The sequence below is a fragment of the Salmo trutta genome, chromosome 4 (assembly GCF_901001165.1).
Source record: "Salmo trutta chromosome 4, fSalTru1.1, whole genome shotgun sequence".
NCBI classification, from domain to species: domain Eukaryota; kingdom Metazoa; phylum Chordata; class Actinopteri; order Salmoniformes; family Salmonidae; genus Salmo; species Salmo trutta.
In genome coordinates this window covers 52,595,187-52,620,641 of record NC_042960.1, presented here as the reverse complement: position 1 = coordinate 52,620,641, position 25,455 = coordinate 52,595,187, and the positions used below count along the sequence as shown (strand labels likewise).

The following is a 25,455-nucleotide window of genomic DNA, read 5'->3' as shown; positions in this document are numbered from 1 at the left end:
TCGTTTCCACCGACATTTCTCGCATAATTAATTTTACCGACAAAAAGATCCCACCTTGTCTAGCGTATTTTCTTTAGTCAACATTTGGTAAGTTTACCGAAAATGTGTTTCCATCAGGCCTGTCATGACATGTTTTAGCCTACTTGCATAAAAAGGTTGGATGGAAACCTGGTTGACATGATAATTGATGCTTAGCTGCCGTTTGACAAATAGCCTAGAAATAATCTCATAATGTAGGTAGCCAACCTGCACTGTATCTGCAAGCTGTTGGCTAGAGCGCATGTGCCAAGACCAGAGTGGGGACATTAGCAATAGTTTTTGTGACAAAACCATCAGTAGAGTTAAAAATGCAATGGAAACACATTTTTTGAACTTGTATTTTTCATTCGGTACATAGGAATTGAAAAGTTATTTTTATGTGGACTACATCATCACGCACAGCCTTTTATATTTAAAAAGCTTGTTTGATGGAAATACATCTCTGGTGAGAAAATGCGCATATTGTTTTAGGCAAATGAGAACATTCACATGAAAATCGGTCGCAAATTGGATGGAATCTTAGCTACTGAGTCTATTTGGTACAGTGGTGTTCACAGACACGCCCGCATGCACCCAAACACTATATTCTCCATATTAGTCGGTAAGCCAATTCATTTTCAAATGAGGCGATAGATACAAGGGTTCTTAAGATCTAGGCTGAGACAGAGACAGAGTGGCAGATACACAGGCAAAAGGCTAATGTGGCTGTTCTGTGCTCCTTAATGGCCACAGCCAGCATCTCTATCCATTTGAGAATGTGAAGAACACTGAAGTCATCTATTAAACCAGAGGGAACAAGCTCATGCCCTCGGCCATACCTGTAAATCACACAGACACGATTTAATGGTACACCTTCCTTGTTCCTCCTGGAGAGGACATGTAATTCAGAGAGTTGGAAAGTGGCCAATTATCTTTGAGAGACCATAGGGAGTCAAACCATGACTGTGTCCTGACTGAGACCCAGTATTTTAAGTCCTCTGTGTCACAGCCCCACACCAGTCTGTTGGACCCCTGGAAGAACAGGAAGTGAGAGCAGAGCAGAGCAGTAGACAGCAGAAATAACCGATCAGAACCCTCTGACTGAACAGAATTGTACAAAGGCTCAGTGGTAGAGCTAGCATGCCGGGAAGCCGCAGCACACTGCTTGTTGTTAAAGTGTGTGTGCTGCATAGAGGATGGCTCCATTCACCCTCACAGACGGACACAACGGCTGGGGAGTCAACAGAGGCATTACACGTCACACAGTCCATTTTTATAATTTTTTATTATTGTTACCATCTCTCTCTCTCTCTCTCTCTCTCTCTCTTCCCCATCTCCATTAATTGCTTTTGAGACTAAGCTTTGCATATCCCGACATACAGTAAGGCAAGAAGTTTCCCCCTGCCACCCACAACACACAGGCACATGTACGCACACGTTAGACTTATATAATTGACACACACAGACACACCATATGGAAGGAGCACTTTTCACCTCTCCAATCTGTGACAGTTCGGTTCATATGAGGAAAGGACTGACACACGGACCACCACCCACCAGGCCCTACACTTTTCCCTCTCCCATCAGTCAGCCATTGAGAGGTGAGAACATATGACTCACAAGGACCAGACCTCCGTCCACCACTCAGTCACATACAGGGCAGAGCGCAGGTCCGGTGTGGGTGTGTGAGTGGGGGACACTGCAGGGTGGAGAGTGTGTCGCTGGGGAATAGCAGTGATCTGAGAAGACAAAGATGAGCTAAGGCTGAGAAAAAGTGGTCATGATAACTATAGTCTGAAGTACAATGTGATGGCGATACTGAGGAACAGGTGTCTTTGCTGTGTGTGTGTTCTGAAGTTAGGACATGGTCCAACTGGTCCATTTGATCTCTAATCAGACAAGGATGGGGTCTTCTCCCTCGATGCCCAACAGGTGAGGTAGCCTTTTCGTTGACATAGAACCATCAGATAATCAAACTGAAACAGTTTGATGTTTCAATTTACTATTTGTGTACACATTATTTTGGTGTTGTTGCCCACACTACTGCAATAGGAGCCATTTTCTAAGTGAAAGAGAACCACCTGCCAACAATTATTTTACATTTGTATTTTATTGAACCTTTATTTCACTAGGCAAGTTATGATAGGACTGTGGTGGAAAGTTAAGGTCAGTTGTCTGTGTAACATTTACTGTTGAATGTAAAGCAGTTTCACTGGGTCAGCAGATTGAAACCATGTGTAAACAGACGCTAGTTATATACTCCAGATTCTTGGGAAAGGTAATGAAATGCTGCCCCCTTGAGGAACGAAAACACCAACCTAATAAGAGTTATTTACAGAACCAACATACATTTTCTCTTCTTACAAGGCTATTGTTTGAAGAACCATGTTAGTTTATCGCTCATCCATTTTCGGCATAAAGGCATGTTTGAATAGCTTAGCTAATGAGAGCATGAGGAAATCCTATAGGTCGCCACCACCCTATCTTTCAGGGTAACTGCAGGGTACGGATCTCATCTTCAACTTTCCTTGTTGGTTCCAAGTGGAACAACTAAAAAATAACATTCTCCATGCACTGTGATCTACACATTGAGAAGAGATATTGATAAGAGCTAGGTAAATGAATAAGCCATTTGGATATATAAATAAACAGTTTTAGATCTATTTTACCGTATGATTGCTGGAGAAGTGAAACCAGTCATATGGCAGCAAACTGAAGCATATCAACATCACAAGAGGTTGATGGTACCTTAATTGGGGAGAACAGGCTCGTGGTAAATGGCTGGAGCGGAATCAGTGGAATGGTACCAAATACATCAAACATATGGTTTCCATTCGCTCTGTTCCAGCCATTATGATGAGCCGCCCTCCCCTCAGCAGCCTCCACTGATCAACATATCACCTTTTCTACAATGAAGTTCATGAAATGCTGGCCTTATAACTTGGGATGAAATGTGGAGACCCAAGCTAAAGACTTCTGTAGTCATGCGGATATGACGGTACTGAGCCATGACGGTACTGAGCCAAACCTACCGAGTTGATTTCCCACGGCATAGACGTCAATTCAACGTGTATTGCTCGTTGGTTCAAGGTAATTTCATTGAAATGACATGGAAACAATGTTGATTACACTATCTGTGGCCACTGTCAGTTATACCCACATACTGTACACTTATAACTGTCACCGACTTCAGTGTTAGTTTCCTTACATTTTGCATCATTCCATTACATCGTGAGTTTACCTTTCTTTCCTATACCACGTTCGTGTGGTTGTTCCTGAGGATCTCTAGCAATAGTGGATCATACGCCAAAAGTATGTGGACAACCCTTTAAATTAGTGGATTCTGCTATTTCAGCCACACCCGTTGCTGACAAGTGTCATATGATGCCACCTTTCGAACAAGTCAGTTCATTAAATTTCTGCCCTGCAAGAGCTGCCCCAGCCAACTGTACGTGCTGTTATTGTGAAGTGGAAACGTCTAGGAGCAATAATGTCTCAACCGCAAAGTGGTAGGCCACACAAGCTCACAAAACACTACTGCCGAGTGCTGAAGCGCGTAAAAATTGTCTGTCCTTGGTTGCAACACTCAATACCAAGTTCCAAACTGCCTCTGGAAGCAACTTCAGCACAATAACTGTTTGCTGGGAGCTTCATGAAATGTGTTTCCATGGCCGAGCAGCTGCACACACGCCTAAGATCACCATGCGCAATGCCAAGTGTTGGCTGGAGTGGTATAAAGCATGTCGCCATTGGACTCTGGAGCAGTGGAAACGCATTCTCTGGAGTGATGAATCACGCTTCGCCATCTGTCAGTCCGACGGACTAACCTGGGTTTGGCGGATGCCAGGAGAACGCTACCTGCCCCAATGCATAGTGCCGTCTGTAAAGTTTGGTGGAGGAGGAATAATTGTCTGGGGCTGTTTTTCATGGTTCGGGCTAGGCCCCTTAGTTACAGTGAAGGGAAATCTTAACGCTACAGCATACAATGACAATCTAGACGATTCTGTGCTTCCAACTTTCTGGCAACAGTTTGGGGAAGGACCTTTCCTGTTTCAGCATGACAAGGTCCCTGTCCAAAAAGCACGGTCCATACAGAAATGATTTGTTAAGATCGGTGTGGAAGAACTTGACTGGCCTGCACAGAGCCCTGACCTCAACCCCATCGAACACATTTGGGATGAATTGGAACGCCGACTGCGAGCCAGGCCTAATCACCCAACATCAGTGCCTGACCTCACTAATGCTCGTGGCTGAATGGAAACAAGTCCCTACAGCAATGTTCCAACATCTAGTGGAAAGCCTTCAAAGAAGAGTATAGCAGCAAAGGGGGGACCAACTCCATATTAATGCCCATGATTTTGGAATGAGATGTTCAACGAGCAGGTGTTCACATACTTTTGGTGTATCTGATATGCCATACTCTTTTTGGCCAGACAGCATCAGATACATGAGCAACAGATACATGTCCTCTACCTCTGCCTTGGCAACGATGGCAGTATTATTAGCAGCACCTGACTTTTTATTTAAGACATGTTAGCTTAGGTCATTTTTCTGTTAAAATTAAATATTTCTTATTCTTTTCTCAGCCCCGCTCTGATCGGAGCATGGAGGGCATCAAGCGGAGAAATTATTTTATAATTTTTTGCCCAGCTCATGAGGCCCCTTGATGATGTGAGGCCTGAGGCAATTGCCACTTCTGTCTAATAGTAAGCCTGCCACTGCCTATGAGAACAGTAAGCAAAACAGTCCTCAGTTATCCCTGAGTGATACATCCCCATGGTGTCTGTAAGAGAACACATACTGATTGTAATAAATAAATAAATAAGCTATAGTACACAATGTGTTCTTAATGATTTATTAACAGTTGCCACATCCCAAACTCTAAAGGTGATTGCAGGGTACAGATCTCATGAACTTTCCTCATCCACTCTGGGGTCACCTGACCTCTGACATCACAAGGGTTCCGTAACTGAGCCAGTGGCTTCATTCTCTACATTCAACACTCAGGATGAGAGCAAGTAGAGGAATAACAGTCTTACCTGTTATCCCTGAGTCATACATTCCCAGTGTCTAAGAGAACACAACATAGGGATGAATGAATAATAGCCAGTTCAGAATCTTATTCAAATGATTGTTAATCAAAATATATTAATAGACCATAAAAAGGATGGATAACTAAAGTTCTCATCTGTTAGAATACATTCATTCACTCCTGGTCTAAGAAACATCTCAACACTCTAATAAAGATCTTTATTTAGGTTTTAAATAGATGTACAAAACATTAGAAAAGAAAATACAAACAAGAACAAAAATACATCAAATTATCATCAAAATATCCACATCTGCATATTAATATCAAGGTAAAGATTATAAACAGTCTTTGAAGCAGAGGTGATAGGTTTGGGGGACCAGCGTTGCAGAGAACAGTTGTCCCCACACACACACACACACACACACACACACACACACACACACGTCAGATTCACACTGATGTGGAAAAAGTTAGTGGTTTTGTTTTCCTGAGGAATTTGGTAACAGCCGGGGGTCCCTTGCTGATGACGTCTGTATAGATGGGAAGGTAGCACATTGGGAGGGAAATTACATGATAAAATCGGCAGCTTCACAAAATTCCAATTGCCCCAAACATTACAGTAAAACAAAATGGGGGTTATTCACATAACGTAACAGCTGTATATGGTGGATGTAAAACAGTTACATTAATTCATGATGATTGGATTGATGTGTACATGCTTCATACTCAAGATGTTAACACGACATAAAGAGTACAAGTGTTCAGTAATCACTTGTTTTTCTCTATTGGAAAAAATAGAATACCTGAATGTTTCTGTATCGAAAACAAACGGGTGGTAAATGTACTGATAAGTCCAATGAATAACCCCCATGACATGGTGTTTAAAACAAAAAAGGCTGAGAATCATTGCACTTGGTACATGTAAGGGGAAAAAATACAGTTGTTAACACCTTAAGTCTGAAGTAAAAGACTACATCAAAAGAACACAAAAGGGGAGCCCTCGACCCATTCTCAATCATCAGTTTCCCAACCGCACTATGCCGAGCCTAATACCACCCAACATGCTAGTGGGTTGGCTGTATGACCTGCTCCTAACATATACCACTGAGCTCCCGATCCACATCCCTAGCATCAGCTGGGAAATGCACTTTTCATCTCTAAAACCTAGCATCAAATAGTCACGTTGTAACGATGAATGAACATTTAGACACTACTGAAGCAACAGAAATGTGGGGTGGTGTGAATACTGTTATAGTTTGTACTTAGTGTGTCAAATCCTGTGTGATGGAGCTACTCGTTGAGGTGGCTGGTGAGGAATTACATGAGATGAAAGCACGTGGTGTTGGACTTATGAAAAAGCATGTGGTGGTGATCAGTGTTAGGAGCTGTGTGTTTAACTCGGTTGTTCAGGCCATGGGTAAAGACACCGAGCTCAGACCACTGCCACTTAACATACCGAAACAAATGTGTATGAAAGGGTGCAAAGGTCTCCGAAAGAGTACATCAGTATTATAACATCAACCATCTGCAATACTCCCATCTCATCATTACAGGCCGTCAAGTCACTCAGTAAGACTTGGCTTTTGAGCTAAGTTGACCTGAGGCAGACAGGTGAAATGTCAGGGTCGCCAAGAGTGAAATGTCAGGGTCCCCTAGCCTCAGCTAGCCTCGTGTGCCAGGCAGGCTGGCTTCACACAGCTGTCAACCAGGTGAGAGGTCACACAGCTAAGATGACCATCACTAGCTCAGGCCTGCCTGCCTCTGTCTCCTGTAGAGTGTCTGTACCCAGACAGAGGCAGGCAGGCCTGAGCTAGTGATGGGTACAGACACTCTACAGGAGACAGAGGCCTTACGCAAAACTTTCAAAAGCAAGCGGTAATTGAGAATTGAGGGGCGTCGCCATGAAGAGCAAACCATGTGAATAATATGTAGATCTAACATTATCTCTCTAACACTCCACTGACCAACAGGAAAATAAAAACACCAGAAACAAATGGACAAACTAACTCCGTAGCTTTTAAACGCATCTGGGTTTGACGTGCAGGTGTGGCTGCACTGCTGTGGGGGGGATCTGTAAGGGTGTATAGACGAAGGGTGGAGTATGAGTTCAGTTTAAGGGGGGTGTGGTGACAGTGGGGTGAGGAGGCGGGTCGTCAGGACTCCTCGGTTCCCGAGTCATCTTCGTCGTAGCAGCAGTCCTCGCCATCTTCCTCGTCCTCCAAGTCCTCATCGTCATAGTAATCGTCGTAGAAGAGGTTGGAGCCCTCGTCTGGGGGTGGGGCACGGGTGCGGACGCAGTACTCTGCCAGAGTGGTTGGCACCTTCACTCCGTCCCGCTCAGCATCCACTTTGGTGGCGTGGACCTGTTTCCTGTTAAGAGAGACAGCGAAGAGACATAAAGGGTTAACTGTGGAAGTGGTACAGGGTGTACCTGATGGTTTGAATGTACCCCGTTCTCACACTTGATGTGTCCATGGGTGCGCATGTGTCCGCCTAACTGATGATCTCGTCGCTCTATCTGTGCCTGGCCATGCTGTGTGTGTGTGATTGTTTAGTGCCCACCTGATGATCTCTGTGAACTCTCTGTCCTTGCCCTTGCTGTCCCTCCACTTGCGGTACATGACGGAGGCGTCCACATTGGCCGGGGAGGATGTGTTAGGCTCGTTGAGCAGAGAGATGACACTCAGAAGGATCGTCCTAAGGGAGGGAGGGAGATATGGCGAGAGAGAGAGGAGAAATGGAGAAGGAGAAAGAGAGGAAGGGAGAGAGTGAGTGAAGGAGGAAGGGATAAAGTGAAGGAGGGAGGGAGAGCGATAGTGAAGAAACAGAGAAAAAAAGAGGTCATGAGTTCCTGAGTTCTTCTGAAAATAAATTTAATTAAAGTTGGATAAATATAGAAAAACGTGGATTTTTTCCACAAGGACTTATACAGGATACTACCCTCTACATCAAAACCTTAAATCCAAATTCCATACCTAAAACCTTGATTTTGGACAGAATTACCTGAATGGATTATTACTTTGAAGGACTATCGGGAAAAAACTTCTAACAAACCAAAACCTGCAGAAGAAACACAGCAGAAACCTGAAAATTCCATCCAACACAAGACTGAGTGAGTGATGTTCAGTCTGAACCTCCTTCTGAAGTCAAAAAGTAAAAGACAATTTCTAGGTCATTTTGTTATATAAAGCTTAGTAAACAAGGCTACTAAAATACCAAGCTGCTAGGACATAACAGACCTGTCTGCAACTTCAATTAGCACTGAAGTGTGAAGTGAGCTGTGTGAAAACTGATTGATACAAAAAGGGGAATGTAAGCAACTTAATTTTCCACACAGACCATCCCCTGGAATGGCACAATGCTATAAGAGCATACACTGTCAAGAGAGAGGGTATTGGCCCAGCGTGGAAACTCAGAATAGGAGGAAATTGACACAACCTCTGGCAACGTGTACAAGTCTGGGACAGTACTGGTACAGGGCATCCTCAAGCAGTTCCAGCAGGACCTTTACGGGATCAAAGAGAGCACAGCAGGAAAAGCTCTCTCTCAGTGACAATTCCCCCATCCTGAGTGAGTCTGATCACACCTCTTCAAACTGTCCTGCAGACGAGGATAGTCACACACCCCCCCCAGCACTGAACACACCCTGGTCCCAAAACTACACTGCTCCTCCATCATTGATGGATAAATTCACAGAGCTGGAGAGCGACATGGTGGAGCTCACAGAGCTAGTCTACACAATACAAACAGAACAGCACAACAACACCCTCCCCCTACAAGACCCGGAGGGCCGAAGGTGGAGATGGACGGCTGTATGAGAGAACTGGCTGCACTCCAGACTGAGGTGAGAGAACTTGAGGAGAGAGAGGGACACAGGGCACAGCTAACAGCAGTGAAGGAGGAGGGAGAGGAACACACGGCACAGCTAACAGCTCTGAAGGAGGGAGAGGAACACAAGGCACAGCTAACAGCAGTGAGGGAGAGGAACACAAGGCACAGCTAACAGCTCTGTAGAAGGAGGGAGAGGAACACAAGGCACAGCTAACAGCACTGAAGGAGGAGGAACACAAGGCACAGCTAACAGCAGTGAAGGAGGAGGGAGAGGAACAGCTAACAGCAGTGCGGGAGGAGGGAGAGGAACAGCTAACAGCAGTGAGGGAGGAGGGAGAGGAACACACGGCACAGCTAACAGCAGTGAGGGAGGAGGGAGAGGAACACACTGCACAGCTAACAGCAGTGAGGGAGGAGGGAGAGGAACACACCGCACAGCTAACAGCAGTGAAGGAGGAGGGAGAGAAACAGCTAACAGCAGTGAGGGAGGAAGGAGAGGAACACACGGCACAGCTAACAGCAGTGAAGGAGGAGGGAGAGGAACACACGGCACAGCTAACAGCAGTGAAGGAGGAGGGAGAAGAACAGCTGTTAGCTGTGCCGTGTGTTCCTCTCCCTCCTCCTTCACTGCTGTTAGCTGTGCCGTGTTCCTCTCCCTCCTCCTTCACTGCTGTTAGCTGTGCCGTGTGTTCCTCTCCCTCCACCCTCACTGCTGTTAGCTGTGCCGTGTGTTCCTCTCCCTCCTCCTTCACTGCTGTTAGCTGTGCCGTGTTCCTCTCCCTCCTCCTTCACTGCTGTTAGCTGTGCCGTGTGTTCCTCTCCCTCCTCCTTCACTGCTGTTAGCTGTGCCGCGTGTTCCTCTCCCTCCTCCCTCACTGCTGTTAGCTGTGCCGTGTGTTCCTCTCCCTCCTCCTTCACTGCTGTTAGCTGTGCCGTGTTCCTCTCCCTCCTCCTTCACTGCTGTTAGCTGTGCCGTGTGTTCCTCTCCCTCCTCCTTCACTGCTGTTAGCTGTGCCGCGTGTTCCTCTCCATCCCAACAGACCCCACCCCCTCCTAACAGCCGCCCTGATAGCCCTCCTGACAACCCCCACACATCCACTGAGGACACAAACAGCAGAAATTGTGCTCCTCATTGACTCAAATGGCAAACACATTCAAGAGAATAAACTTTTTCCAAACACATAAAGTGGCTAAACTCTGGTGCAAAAACAATAGGCATGCCCTAGATCTGTTGTCAGAGGACAGACTAGGGTCCCCCAGCCACAATTCACAAGGGCACAAACAACCTGATGGCCCAGCAGGAAAGGGTGGCCACACCACTCAAGGGTGTGATTGAAAAACCTTCTTCCACTTTCCCCAACGCACAAGTGGTTATCCCCACCCTACTACCACGAAAAGACATTCACCTTGCCACCATACAGCGGGTGAATGCAAGCATTTCCCGGGATTGTGCCTCAAAACCTAAATGGCTACCTTGCCCACCACTCTACCCTGGACTTGAACAGCCTTTATGACCAGGTCCACCTATACAAGGCAGCAATTCCAACTTCTGCTAGGACCCTGAAGGACATCACCCTCAACCACAGCCCAAGCATCTCACAAAGGAGCAACAGACAACTCGCCCAGACCAGCGAGACACCCTCCACATTTCTCAAAAAAGTACGATCTTTGTCCCCATGTGTAGTTGCAAACCGTAGTCTGGCTTTTTTTTATGGCAGTTCTTCCTTGCTGAGCAGCCTTTCAGGTTATGTCGATATAGGACTTGTTTTACTGTGGATATAGATACATTTGTACCTGTTTCGAACCAAAGTACGTTCATTTCTAGAAGACAATGCATCTCCTTCCTGAGCGGTATGACGGCTGCGTGATCCCATGGTGTTTATACTTGCGTACTATTGTTTGTACAGATGAACGTGGTACATACAGGCATTTGAAAATTGCTCCCAAGGATGAACCAGACTTGGAGGTCTACACATTTTTTTTTTCCTGAGGTCTTGGCTGATTTCCTTTGATTTTCCCATGATGTCAAGCAAAGAGCCACTGAGTTACATCCACAGGTACACTTCCAATTGACTCAAATTATGTCAATTAGACTATAAAGCTTCTAAAGCCATGACATCATTTTCAGGAATTTTCCAAGCTGTTTAAAGGCACAGTCAACTTAGCGCATGTAAACAATTGTTGGAAAAATTACTTGTGTCATGCACAAAGTATATGTCCTAACCGACTTGCCAAAACTATAGTTTATTAACAAGAAATTTGTGGAGTGGTTTAAAAACAAGTTTTAATGACTCCAACCTAAGTGTATGTAAACTTCCGACTTCAACTGTATATCCCCCCAATAGATTCCCCCCAATAGAATCCCCATACTTTAACGATGACAGCTTCACCATCCTAAAGGGTGAGATCAACCATTTCCAGGCTCAGGGACATGTACTAGTCTGTGGCGACCTAAATGCCAGAACTGGACGATAACCTGACACTCTCAGCCCACATTATTCCCTTCCAAATATGCCCCCCTAGAGACAACTATGACAAAACAACAAACAAAACATGGGTCACAACTAGGGTTGAACATTTTGGGAAATATTCAGGAGGTGGAAACTTTCCGTGGGAATTAACAGGAATATATGGGAATTAACGGAAATATATGCAAATTAATATTAATACCATTTAAATGCAGATGTTTTTTGCATTTGATATATTTACCATATCATACAGAGACAGAAACAAACTTTTTACCTTATCATAAGTAGACATAATTGCAAATGATTAAATCCTTCCAATAGAAAAAAATAAAAAAACAATTTAGTTACAAATTGAACTTTAATTAAATGAGTTGCCTCTTCACATGGGATGATTTCACTGAACAACAAAAGAAAGGGAATATTGAATGATTCCCAATGACCCATAGTGTCTCCCAAAAACATTTTCAACATACATCTGTAAAATGATAGTCTAGAAACTAAAGCTTTGGTTGCATGCCTCAGGCTTCCATGTCTTCTACCTGGATCTCCTCCATGTCCACCTCTTGAACATCAGACTCTGAGGCCTCATCTTTACTGTCACTTTCCAACGTTGTTGAGGATGGCTCGTTGTCAGGCTAAAAAAGTCTCAAATTTGCCCGGATGGCCACCAATTTTTCAACCCTTGCATTGGTCAGAATGTTGCGTGAGTGTTCCCAAACAAGGACCAGTTGCGCTCTGAGGTGGCTGATGTTGGTGGGATTTGGAGGATGGAGGCAACAGGGGAAAGAGCCTCAGATCCACAAAGTCCCTTCCACCAGGTGGTTGATGTTGGCACGACTGCCATATTGCATCTCCATCCCAAAGCCCTTACTTGGAAGTGTACTTCGCCAGACTGCCAAGAACCTTGCCCTCATCCAGGCCAACGTGGCGAGGCACAGTAGTGATGACACCATAGGTCTTGTTGATCTCTGCACCACAGGATGCTCTTGCCAGCATACTTGGGGTCCAACATGTATACTGCGGCGTGTATGGGCTTCAGGCAGAAGTTCACGCTTTTTGATGTATTTCAGAACGGCAGTTTCCTCTGCTTGGAGCAACAGTGAAGTGGGCAGGGCAGTACGGATTTCTTGTCTTACATCTGCAAGCAGAGTCTGAACATCAGACAGGATGGCATTGTCTCCCTCAATCCGTGCAATGGCTACTGTTATAGGTTTCAGGAGTTTCAGGCTGCTTACCACTCTCTACCAAAATACATCATCCAGGAGGATCCTCTTAATGGGGCTGTCCGTATCGGCAGACTGTGATATGGCCATTTCTTGGAGAGACTTCTTCCCCTCCAGGAGATGGTCAAACATGATGACAACACCACCCCAAAGGGTGTTGCTGGGCAGCTTCAATGTGGTGCTCTTATTCTTCTCACTTTGCTTAGTGAGGTAGATTGCTGCTATAACTTGATGACCCTTCACATACCTGACCATTTCCTTGGCTCTCTTGTAGTGTATTCGTTGTTTTCAGTGCCACAATGTCCTTGAGGAGCAGATTCAATGCATGAGCAGCAAAGTCAATGGGTATGATGTGAGGGTAGGACTCCTCCATTTGAGACCAAGCAGCCTTCATGTTCGCAGCATTTTCTGTCACCAGTGCAAATACCTTCTGTGGTCCAAGGTCATTTACGACAGCCTTCAGCTCATCTGCAATGTAGAGACCGGTGTATCTGTTGTGCCTTGTGTCTGTGCCCTTGTAGAATACTGGTTGAGGGGTGGAGATGATGTAGTTAATTATTCCTTGCCCACGAACATTTGACCACCCATCAGAGATGATTGCAATACAGTCTGCTTTCTCTATGATTTGCTTGACCTTCACTAGAACTCGGTTGAACTCTGCATCCAGAAAATTAGTTGATAAAGCATGTCTGGTTGGAGGGGTGTATGCTGGGGGAAGAACATGCAGAAAACTCTTCCAATACACATTGCCTGTGAGCATCAGAGGTGAACCAGTTCCATACACAGCTCGAGCAAGACATTCATCAGCATATTTCTGACTACGTTCCTCCATTAAGTCAAAATAACTTCTGATTCCAGGAGGACCATGAGCTGTTGCTACCGATAAGGTGTCTGATTCATCATTTTCACCTTGAATAGAAGTAGAGGAACTTTTGTCAGAGTTTGCTTGTTGTGAGCGCTGAGGGAACTTTATGCACTTGGCCAGATGATTCTGCATCTTTGTTGCATTTGTTACATATGATTTGGCACAGTATTTGCAAATGCACACAGCTTTTCCTTCTCCATTAGCTGCAGTGAAATGTCTCCACACATCAGATAGTGCCTGTGGCATTTTCCTGTAAAGAGTAGAAAAAAAAGAGTAAAAAAGAAACAATACACAATTCCATGTACAGATAAATAGTTAAGCAGTTAGATTAAACAACTCCTTTGTAAGATAAATGTTTTAAAATGAAACATGTATGGAAACAGGTGAATTAACACTCAGTTAGCAGGCTCAAGCAAGCTAAAACCCACATGGTAGCAAAAACTAACTAGCAGAAATTGTTAACAAGTTAGAAATGATTTAAGCACACTTTGCTGTAGGCTACTATTTACTAGTTAACAAAAAATTATGTCATAAAATATATTCACCCAACCCAGTATTGTAATCAAAACTTACCAGAAAGCATGTAGTCCTTGGCTCAGACAGTGTAGTAGTGTGGGCTCAATAGCATCTCATTAGTGTGCAAGATCTTGAGAATCAGCTGTTCATGTGATGGAAGTGCACTGCACATGTGATAGAAGCACTCACTGAGCATGCAGAGGGTTGCAATTCCATTGAATTGGGGATAGTTTAACAAAAATATGCCACAAGACCTAGAATTGCCTATGAGTGAGTGAGTGAGTGTGTGTGAGAAGTAAACACCAGGGTTATTAGATGCCAGGCAGACAAATCAGCTAAGCTCCAGTAAGTCCATTTGCTCAGCAGTGGTTTCACTGTTAGTTTGACAAACAAAATATTTGTACAGTTTAAGTTAATAAAACTGACAATTGTTTATTGTTGAGGAAAGTACTAATGATGTGTAATGTTGATTGTATGCGTGTGTTTGCTGTGATTGTCACCCCCTGATATTGGCTACACTAACTCATCTACTTCCCATGCAGTTGCAGGACAGAAGTGGTTGGCATGTGGGAGCGAAGAACACAAGTGTTGTTGCCGTTAGTGATGCGAGGGTTGACGCATAACCCGCAGTTATATCTGTGGGGCGGGCGTGTTTAGGGTCATGAAACACTGTGTGGATGAAGGGCAGGTGGGTTGAACAAAGAGAAAATAACACCTTAAAAAACAGCCAACATTGAGGGTTTTCTTTCATTATTTTAAGTTGACATTAGGCCCTAAAGTTTAGGATTATGCACCAACTGTAGTCTACGCATGCCAAATGGCCTACACAACAATCACTTTTGGGAATGGGCAGAAAAGGTTTACATAACCCACAGAGGAAAATAGGACAATGTCTCTGTGGTGTTAAGTTTCATTCCATAAGAAAAAAAAAAAGCTGTGAAATTGAGTTTTAAATAAATAAGAAGGCCAGAAAAGTTATGCGAACTGGTAAAAGAGGATGATAGCAGTGCCAGCTATGATGATTATGAGGAGCTATACAAATTCGACAGTCACAAGATGGGAACTTCAAATAGGCCAATGGCACATAAAGGGAACTGTAGCCTACTGTTCAGGATGTTGAATACTGACTTGTATCACGGGTGACCTGCCTGTGTTCAGATGAGTTAAATGGAACCTGAAAACTGGACACTGACTGTAGGTCTATTACAGTGAGGGAAAAAAGTATTTGATCCCCTGCTGATTTTGTACATTTGCCCACTGACAAAGAATTTTTCAGTCTATAATTGTAATGGTAGGTTTATTTGAACAGTGAGAGGCAGAATAACAACAACAAAAAATCCAGAAAAAACACGTCAAAAATGTTATAAATTGATTTGCATTTTAATGAGGGAAGTAAGTATTTGACCCCTCTGCAAAACATGACTTAGTACTTGGTGGCAAACCTTTGTTGGCAATCACAGAGGTCAGACGTTTCTTGTAGTTGGCCACCAGGTTTGCACACATCTCAGGAGGGATTTTGTCCTACTCCTCTTGGCAGATCTTCTCCAAGTCATTAAGGTTTCGAGGCTGACGTTTGGCAACTCGAACCTTCAGCTCCCTCCACAGATTTTCTATGGGATTAAGGTCTGGAGACTGGCTAGGCCACTCCAGGACCTTAATGTGCTTCTTCTTGAGCCACTCTTTTGTTGCCTTGGCCGTGTGTTTTGGGTCATTGTCATGCTGGAATACCCATCCATGACCCATTTTCAATGCCCTGGCTGAGGGAAGGAGGTTCTCACCCAAGATTTGACGGTACATGGCCCCGTCCATCGTCCCTTTGATGCGGTGAAGTTGTCCTGTCCCCTTAGCAGAAAAACACCCCCAAAGCATAATGTTTCCACCTCCATGTTTGACGGTGGGGATGGTATTCTTGGGGTCCTAGGCAGCATTCCTCCTCCTCCAAACACGGCGAGTTGAGTTGATGCCAAAGAGCTCCATTTTGGTCTCATCTGACCACAACACTTTCACCCAGTTGTCCTCTGAATCATTCAGATGTTCATTGTCAAACGTCAGACGGGCATGTATATGTGCTTTCTGAGTAGGGGGACCTTGCAGGATTTCAGTCCTTCACGGCGTAGTGTGTTACCAATTGTTTTCTTGGTGACTATGGTCCCAGCTGCCTTGAGATCATTGACTAGACCGTCCCTGTGTAGTTCTGGGCTGATTCCTCACCGTTCTCATGATCATTGCAACTCCACGAGGTGAGATCTTGCATGGAGCCCCAGGTCGAGGGAGATTTTTTTGTTATTCTGTCTCACACTGTTCAAATAAACCTACCATTAAAATTATAGACTGATCATTTCTTTGTCAGTGGGCAAACGTACAAAATCAGCAGGGGATCAAATACTTTTCCCCCTCACTGTATAACCTCTCACATAGCCTTAATATTAACTCCTGCATAATTAAGCATTTCTTGCAATAAAATGATACACCAAATGTAGGCAAAAATGTGACTCAGGAGTGGAGAAATATGATTTCTTTCAGTATCTTGATAGAATGCACAGTTAGATACCATCTTTAGAGGTGCCATCTTTATCAGTATCATAAAAACTGATAGTATTTTTCAACCACAAAATATGCATCCAAGACGACCTGAAATCTACAGCGCATTTTCTATATTAAACAAGATAGGGTCGGGTGCGGGCGTCAGATTTTCACTTTATCACATAGACAGGCAGTTGCAGATGGGTTATCAGCAATTGCGGGCGGGTGAACAAACAGCCTACTCGCGCAACACTAGTTGCTGTTCATGCGCTCCCCATTGAGTAGACTATCACTGTGAGATCTAGATTGTTACAAATATTAGTTATTTCTTCTGTAGGCTGCCATTCTACTTGAAATATAATCCTGGGAGGGAAAAGCAATTGGCCACGTTACAAGCTACAGCTGGCGACACCGTGAAACAGCTGCCAAGTGGAAAGCATTAGCACCGGCTTGCCTTGTCGTCATGCTAACTGAGGGCAGTAACGTTAGTTAATTGGCATGTCACGGTGACATCCATATGAACACTAGCTAGCTGTCTTCACAGATGAATGGGTAAAAGTTAGTTTAACCTCTCTAGGGTATGTGGGATGTTAGCGTCCCACCTTGCCAACAGCCAGTGAGCGCCAAATTCAAAACAACAAAAATCTCAATTCAAATTTCTCACACATACAAGTATTATACACCATTTTAAAGAAAATCTTCTCGTTAATCCAACCACAGTGTCCGATTTCAAAAAGGCTTTACGGCGAAAGCATAGCATTAGATTGTTAGGACAGCACCTAGACAAGAAAAACCACACAGCCATTTTCCAAGCAAGGAGAGGCGTCACAAAACCCAGAAATACAGCTAAAATTAATCACTAACCTTTGATGATCTTCATCAGATGGCACTCATAGGACTTCATGTTACACAATACATGTATGTTTTGCTCGATAAAGTTCATATTTATATCCAAAACCCCCATTTTACATTGGCGTGTAATGTTCAGAAATGTTTTGCCTCCAAAACGTTCGGTGAATGAGCACATCAATTTACAGAAATACTCATCATAAACTTTGATAAAAGATACAAAGTGTTATGAACAGAATTATAGATAAACTTCTCCTTAATGCAACCGCTGTGTCAGATTTCAAAAAAGCTTTACGGCGAAAGCAAACTTTGCAATAATCTGAGTACAGCGCTCAGACATCAAAACAAGCCATACAGATACCCGCCATTTTGGAGTCAACAGAAGTCACAAATAGCATTATAAATATTCACTTACCTTTGATGATCTTCATCAGAATGCACTCCCAGGTATCCCAGTTCCACAATAAATGTTTTGTTTTGTTTCGATAAAGTCCATATTTATGTCTAAATACCTCCTTTTTGTTCGCGCGTTCAGTCGAGTAATCCAAATGCACTGTGCTCGCGCAATAAATTCAGACGAAAAGTCAAAAAAGTTATATTACAGTTCGTAGAAACATGTCAAACGATGTATAGAATCAATCTTTAGGATGTTTTTATCATAAATCTTCCATAATATTCCAACCGGACGATTCCTTTGTCTTCAGAAATGAAATGGAACACACCTAACGGGAGCGCGCGTGATTGAGCTCATGTCATTTTCTCAGTCATCTGATTCCAAGAGCTCTTATTCTCTCCCCATTCACAGTAGAAGCATGAAACAATGTTCTAAAGACTGTTGACATCTAGTGGAAGGCTTAGGACTTGCAAAATGACCCCACAGACACCGTATATTAGATAGGCAATCACTTGAAAAACTACAACCTCAGATTTCCACACTTCCTGGTTGGATTTTTTCTCAGGTTTTTGCCTGCCATATGAGTTCTGTTATACTCACATACATCATTCAAACAGTTTTAGAAACTTCAGAGTGTTTTCTATCCAAATTTACTAATAATATGCATATCTTAGCTTCTGGGCTTGAGTAGCAGGCAGTTTACTACGGGCACGCTTTTCATCCGGACGTCAAAATACTGCCCCGTACCCAAGCGAGGTTAAAGTACATTTGCTGTCATCGCCTAGGGACTAGCTAGCTAACTAACCTAACATGCTGAACAGACCGTGCGCAAGCATTGCAAAATAAATGTAGAAATCCATGTTATTCAATTATTGCACCCACAATGTGCGCGCGCCAACGAGTGTCTGCGTTGCCAAGGGCTAAAATAGAAGTCATTCCTATTTCTGACACAGATCGCGCTGCAAGTCCTGCCTCTCCCATCTCCTCATTGGTTTAGGGAAGCAGGTACCCATGTGCCATCTCCTTATTGGTTATACCCACGTGGGTGATTGAAAGACGAACTGTTTTGCCGGTTGTCGTGGTAATACTATGAAAGTTTAGATGCCAATCACCATATAAGTTCAAAAATGAAAAAGCCTGGAAGGAGGAGAGATGACTAGAAACGATTCGGTTGACAATTTTATGTGTATTAATTGTCGGAGTAGAGGACCTTGTGCATTTCAGGTAAAATAACAACTCAATGTTTATATCCCAGGACAAATTAGCTAGCAACAGCAAGCTAGCTAAACAGGACAAATTAGCTAGCATGTGCAAGCTAGCTAGCTAAATTGCCATACATGTTTAATGCTTTTCGACCTGTTCTCAAATGAATGTAATTGATTCAGAGTTTGTTTGATATTTTAACCTGCGTGTCGTGATCGTGTTTGGTGTGGGGGGACAAAATACATTTATGCACGATGGTGCACGCGCACAGCCGGTTTGGGTTCCGTGTAACTCTCTACCTACGAAAAGCTCCAAATCGCATGCCGAGAAAATGTAAATTTCTGTGTCACATCTGCAGCTGTATACCATCTATTCATAACCAACTTTTTCACACCTGTGGTCTCTCTCTGGCAGTGTTGTTTTCGAGACCACCTAAAGAGAGACCGATTCAAGACCAAGTCAAGACCAGAAAAATACAAATTCAAGACCATGACTGTCATTTTGTCAAATCACCATCATAAGAGTTCAAAATGTCCAGTATTTCTGTATTCATATTTCAGAACAATATATAGATTCTTTAGACATTCGAAATAGTGAAAAAAATCCATGCTGAGGAAAAATAGAGCCACTCTACAAATTATTACTAACCCAAACACAGTGGGGAACAATTGGCCTTCTACACCTTCAGAGAAGGGCTAAGAATTAATAAAATGATTATAATAACATAATAATATTAATTATATTATTTTCAATGATGTTCTGATTTAATCACGTCAGTTTTTGTTGGAAAAGAAAGGGTTAACACTGATGAGAAAAAAATATCCAATCAGGATTTTTTTTTGCTGGTATCTGGGGAGATAAATCTAGCTTGCCAAGTGAGCCATCAGCTAGGCAAACAGAAGCTAGATAAAGGCATCTGCCATTCAACTGCATTAGGGCAACATTTTGGAATGACAGTGGAATCAACCAATCACATTTTGACTTAAAGGGTGGGACAGTTTTTTACCAAAACTTATGGAAACTTGGCCCTTCTAGCTTTTGTTGTTGGCTAGTTTGCATTGGCTGCAGCAGGTGATATCAAATAGGTTGTTGATCATTTGTTAGCTTCTCCCTTTTCAAGAATAACTTTCAACAAGAAGTTAAGTTTCAAATTATCATCATCTGGTGAGTGGAACTGTGTTTCTTATTGCAGCACGCTTCCTGTTGTTAGCCATCTCTTTGAAAATAACTTGTGTGTGTGGAACATTATTGCATTTAAAGTGAAACTGACAGCATTTTAGCAACATGACATCTTATTCAAATCGGTTCATATACACCCCCAGGAAGAATGACACTCTTTTGTTAATTCTGACAAGTGACCACTTAGATATGGTCATTTTCAAGATTTCATGAATTCATAGAATGTTTGGGAATTACATATGCTAAGGCATTTGTGAAAATTATATAGCAAAATAGAGTGGGAAAGCAGCCGTGGGTTTGCACAATTAATAGACACTGCGGTAAATAAAACTGAATAAAAACATCTGTCTTGTCCAGGACCGGAGTCTACACAGACCGGTGCGCTGTAGCCAATCTGAGCTACAGTAGGTCTTTATACAAACAAGCCATTTGCAACACGCACCTACCATCATTCACTTTGACCCTTACTGTGTGTTTATAGATCATTAGAATGTATTTGCCAAAAGCCACAAAATACACCTGAATGGATTTTTGCAAATATGTAAATACAACTGGAGTTCTCTTACATTTGGGAACTTTACAGTCCTATTGATCAAACAACCATGAAAAGGTAGGCTCTCTCTCCCACAGTTATGCACATCAACAACAAGATCAACAACTAATGCTAGCCAGGGCAAGAGGAGATAAAATCTAACGAAGGTACATTAGATAAACCCCCAAACATTTTCAGCTAGTCGGCGGTCAAAATTGCACCAATAAACGATGGGGAATTGTAGCCTCCTCGTCCTTCTGCAGCTAGTTGGCTAGCTTGCCAACTGCCTACTTCCACACAAATGACAAAACACCTTACTGACAATTTGACTTGCCGTAGCAGAGCTGCTTAAGTTGTTTATCTAGACTGTTCTTGACTATTACTTTTTTGTCTACGTTTACTGACACCAGTAATATTCAGCAGGTGCTGCGCATTCGTAAATTCATTAGTTGTTCTAAATGCATTAGTTGTTCTGCACTCTGGAACACTCAGATAAGAGTGCTATGAAATCTGAGTAGATAGCATATCTCTTGCATTCACAAATTCACTGTGGCTAACTGGATAACAGTCGTTCCAAGTTCTTGCTAGCTAACCAAATGACACCTGCATCTCCATCTGTGTATAGTCACCAAAAAATGATATGAGGGGAAAAAGTCTCACTCACCCACTCCTCCAATGGCATGACATCCTCCTAGCAGCTAGCTAGCTAACGTTAGGCTCTGTGTTTTTAGCTTGTTACATAAATAGATATGCTAGCCTATTAGCCACATTATGACTGACTTGTGATCATTGCTCTTGCTAGTTTGATTGTATTGACATTCCCAGCCTTAGTTACATTCGTCCGTTTTTGTCCAGAATATTGAGTAACTGAAACTGAAACAGTGTATCCTGTATGGAGGCAGTAAATAATGTATCAGGCCAACTGTGATTTACAACCTGTCAGTTCCATTTTAAACATTAGGTCACCGGTTATTTTGTGTGCTTAACGTGAAATGTTGTTTTGTAACGGGAAGTAATAGTTGTACATTTTGATTGGGAAATGCTTAATGGTTGTGTTATTGTATTCTTAGAATTGGGACCTACTGTCTTATTATGTCAGTTTATGGACTGCTTATCCTTTAACATCATGCTGTATGTGACTGCTGTCTTTCCATCGGCCCAATGAAGTGGTGTAGCGGTGCCTGGAGAAGTGGGTATACTCATATTTTGCCAAAAGCTCCCAAACGGTCCACCCAGTGAAGGAAAAGTACCCAGTGTGAAAAATCCTGTTTTCCTATGCATTTTCAGATTTTTACTCCCAAAATCACCCTTTTTTAAAAAGAAAAAATACAAAAATGTGACAGTCTAAGTCCACAACAATGCTTAAACCCCATCAATCTGATTGGGCGGGGTGTCAGGGCCTGGCTCCCCAGTGGGTGTGGCCATTGTCCACCCAGGTCCATCCATGATGCAAACAGCTCATGATGACAATTGCGCATCATAAATAGCCTACTAACCAACCCTTAGGACTAAACTTTTTCAACACCTAGTTTGCATACCGACTGTTTCCTTAGTTAGCATTTACTGATAGATATCATAAGTTGAAACGTCTTTCCTACCCTACCGGCTACCGATGTCATTCTTCTGTGAGCTGCTCCATGCCAAAACCAGTTGAGAGCTGCACACTCTTGCTGCCTGGAGATGATATTCCACTGAAACTTGGATGTGTGCGGTGCGCGCATGTGAATATAATTCACATGCTTTGCGATTGTGTAGGCTACTTTGTGCATGATTTCTCCATTGTACTACATAATTGATAAGTTGTATACCTTCACTACACTACTTTGATACGCATCAGTAGGGATTAAGAAGTAAGTGATACCCTCCACTACACCAGTGGCCCTTTGTGTTTAACAAAAAGTGCACTCTCCTACATGAGTATGCTGGTATTTTGGTTGCTGTCCTTTCAGAATCACCAACCTGTTACACACTGAAGGCCTACAGGTTCACCACTGTGCAAACATGTCTATAATAGATATAAAGGGTTTTAAGATACTGTATTAATGTTTCAAGTAAGTAGTGTATATATTTGGCCTGGCGAAGCAGTTTTATGCATTCCCTGAATGGAAGCTGATAATTGAGTTTTTTACTCCGCTCTTGGCTGGTCTCAGGAAGAAATATGTGAATCAAGTGAAAATATATTATAGATTTTGTTTTATGTTTGATAAATTCCACATGTATACTAATAGTCAACCATATATCAAAGATGGGGAGAAGGGGTTGAGTGAGAGAATTATCATTGTGTGAGGGAAAGGTGTGGTGCATAGAGTACCTGACATTCTGTGTAGGGTTCCACCTCTCAGAGGGCAGCTCTCCGCTCTGGGGGTCGTCCACTGGGGGGTGCAGGATGGAGATACACACGTCCCCGTTCTACAGGAACACAAACAGGTCAGTTACCAGCAATTCATTTGTGACACTGCCACATATCTAACAGTGCGCAAATCAAGAAAATGTCTCAGGAGGAGATGCAAACCCTTCTGCCAAATGGTCCCTTTCATGAACTAGAGCTAGGCTCTGAGCCTGAGGACATGAACCAACAGCACTCGGGTGTCCCTATCCAAATTACGCCTATCTTTGGTCCATTCGTCACAATGAGAAATCCTGTGGGGGAAATAACTTTATTGCTCAGCTCACTGTACATCTCAGACCATGAAGAGGAGGGGGAAAGCGGGGATGAACAGAGTGAGGAGCCACCCAAATCAGCCTACTGTGAGGGAGGAAATTGAGTTGGTCAGCAATAATCTTGATAAATGACTAAGCACAGTTAATGGTCTTGTGGATGATTTTAAGAAATCCTTGGTGAGTGCCATAAATAGAGAGGAAAGCCTGAGAGGCTATGTCAACGCAAAAATTGACGAAATGGAGAACCACAAAGGATTCCATAAAGCAACTGGAACAAGGGGTGTTTGAATGCATCTTGAGGAGGGATGAGAAATTGAAGAATGAGGTGCATAAACTCAAGAACTACCACTAGTATTCCTGGTCCTGGTGCATTTGGCCTAGGCACCCCAGGTCTGAGCACCCTGGCTGGTTCACAAGGCCATGCGTCAGGTGCCAATCATTTCTCCACGCCTCCAATCTGCATGGAGTTCCCTCACTTTGATGGTTCCAAGGACATCTCAGATATCTTGAACTTTTTGGAGCAATGTGACAATTTCCTATCCGTGAGACCTTTGTCAAACCCTGAGCTGATGGAGACCCTATCTAATGTTCTCAAAGGACCAGCCATGAGCTGGTGGATGGCAGAAAATAAGAAAATCACCACCTGAGTGAAGCTCAAAGAGGCGTTCCAAGTAGCATTTTTGCCAACTGACTACTTAACAGAGGTAGAGAAGAAACTAAGAGATATGGTTCAACTTAGTCTGAGGGACTTTGCTTATGATTTCCGAGCACTTTGTTTGAAGTGGAAGCCTAACATCACAGAACCAAAGCTGGTGAGAAAAATTCTCAACTGTAACCCTCGGGTGGCGGTTTGCCTCAGAGGAACAGTGGGGGTCAGGAATTTCCAATATGAAGCAGTACTTGATACAGGGTGTACTTTCACCCTGATGCAGAAAAGCCTCTGGCAGAAAATCACATGTCCAGGAGAGCAGTTGTGAGAGAACCAAAGTTCTCCCCTGGCAGATGGTAAAGTGCATGGTGCTTTCAGAAAAGTTCAGCTCCTTTACAACTGGCATAACAGCATGTGGTCTTTGGAAACGTTCGTCTTAGAGACGACCATTTGGCGTTTCCTATCATCTTGGGTCTTGACTTCCTCACCAAGACCAAAACCATAATCGACCTTGGGGAAAAGACGTATGGGGTGTGTAATCAAAGAAAATACTATTTTTTTTCCCTTAGAGGCTCAAGCCCAGTAAGGTCACACCGGGGAAACAAGAGCACAAAAATATGGAACAACAACCCAAGTCAGTCTGTATAGTCATGGCCATAAGTTTTGAAATGACACAAATATTAATTTCCACAAAGTTTGCTGCATTAGCGTCTTTAGATATTTTTGCAGAATATCAGTCTGTCCCTGATGTTTTTCCTGGAGAGAAGTGGCTTCTTTGCTGCCCTTCTTGACACCAAGCCATCCTCCAAAAGTCTTCGCCTCACTGTGCGTGCAGATGCACTCACACTTGCCTGCTGCCATTCCTGAGCAAGCTCTGTACTGGTGATGCCCCGATCCCACAGCTGAATAAACTTTAGGAGACGGTCCTGGCGCTTGCTGGACTTTCTTGGGCGCCCTGAAGCCTTCTTCACAACAATTTGAACCGCTCTCCTTGAAGTTCTTGATGATCCGATAAATGGTTGATTTAGGTGCAATCTTACTGGGAGCAATATCCTTGCCTGTGAAGCCCTTTATGTGCAAAGCAATGATGACGGCACACGTTTCCTTGCAGGTAACCATGGTTGACAGAGGAAGAACAATGATTCTAAGCACCACCCTCCTTTTGAAGCTTCCAGTCTGTTATTCGAACTCAATCAGCATGACAGAGTGATCCCAAGCCTTGTCCTCGTCAACACTCACACCTGTGTTAATGAGAGAATCACTGACATGATGACAGCTGGTCCTTTTGTGGCAGGGTTGAAATGCAGTGGAAATGTTTTTGGGGATTCAGTTAATTTGCATGGCAAAGAGAGACTGCAATTAATTGCAATTCATCTGATCACTCTTCATACCATTCTGGAGTATATGCAAATTGCCATCATACAAACTGAGGCAGCAGACTTTGTGAAAATTAATATTTGTGTCATTCTCAAAACATTTGGCCACGACTGTACATGGCTGTGCCTACTACAC

At 43.3% G+C, this 25,455-nt stretch overlaps 1 protein-coding gene across 2 annotated transcripts in view; it reads right to left on the bottom strand.

Moving 5' to 3' along the window:
* Positions 1-4,859: 4,859 nt before the first annotated feature.
* Positions 4,860-25,455, bottom strand: part of LOC115192591 (ubiquitin-conjugating enzyme E2 R1) — a 42,022-nt gene continuing 21,426 nt past the window's right edge. Inside the window, exons 3-6 of one of the 2 annotated variants that reach the window (XR_003877962.1) lie at positions 22,945-23,042; positions 7,613-7,747; positions 6,879-7,420; positions 4,860-6,801 (exon numbers count right to left, since the gene is read on the bottom strand). Coding sequence is in view for 1 of the 2 variants with exons in the window: in XM_029751269.1 (XP_029607129.1) it covers positions 7,204-7,420; positions 7,613-7,747; positions 22,945-23,042 (450 nt within the window). In the remaining variant the exon portion in view is untranslated. Of the gene's footprint in view, positions 7,421-7,612; positions 7,748-22,944; positions 23,043-25,455 lie in introns of both variants that reach the window. The other variant, XM_029751269.1, reaches the window with a different exon arrangement.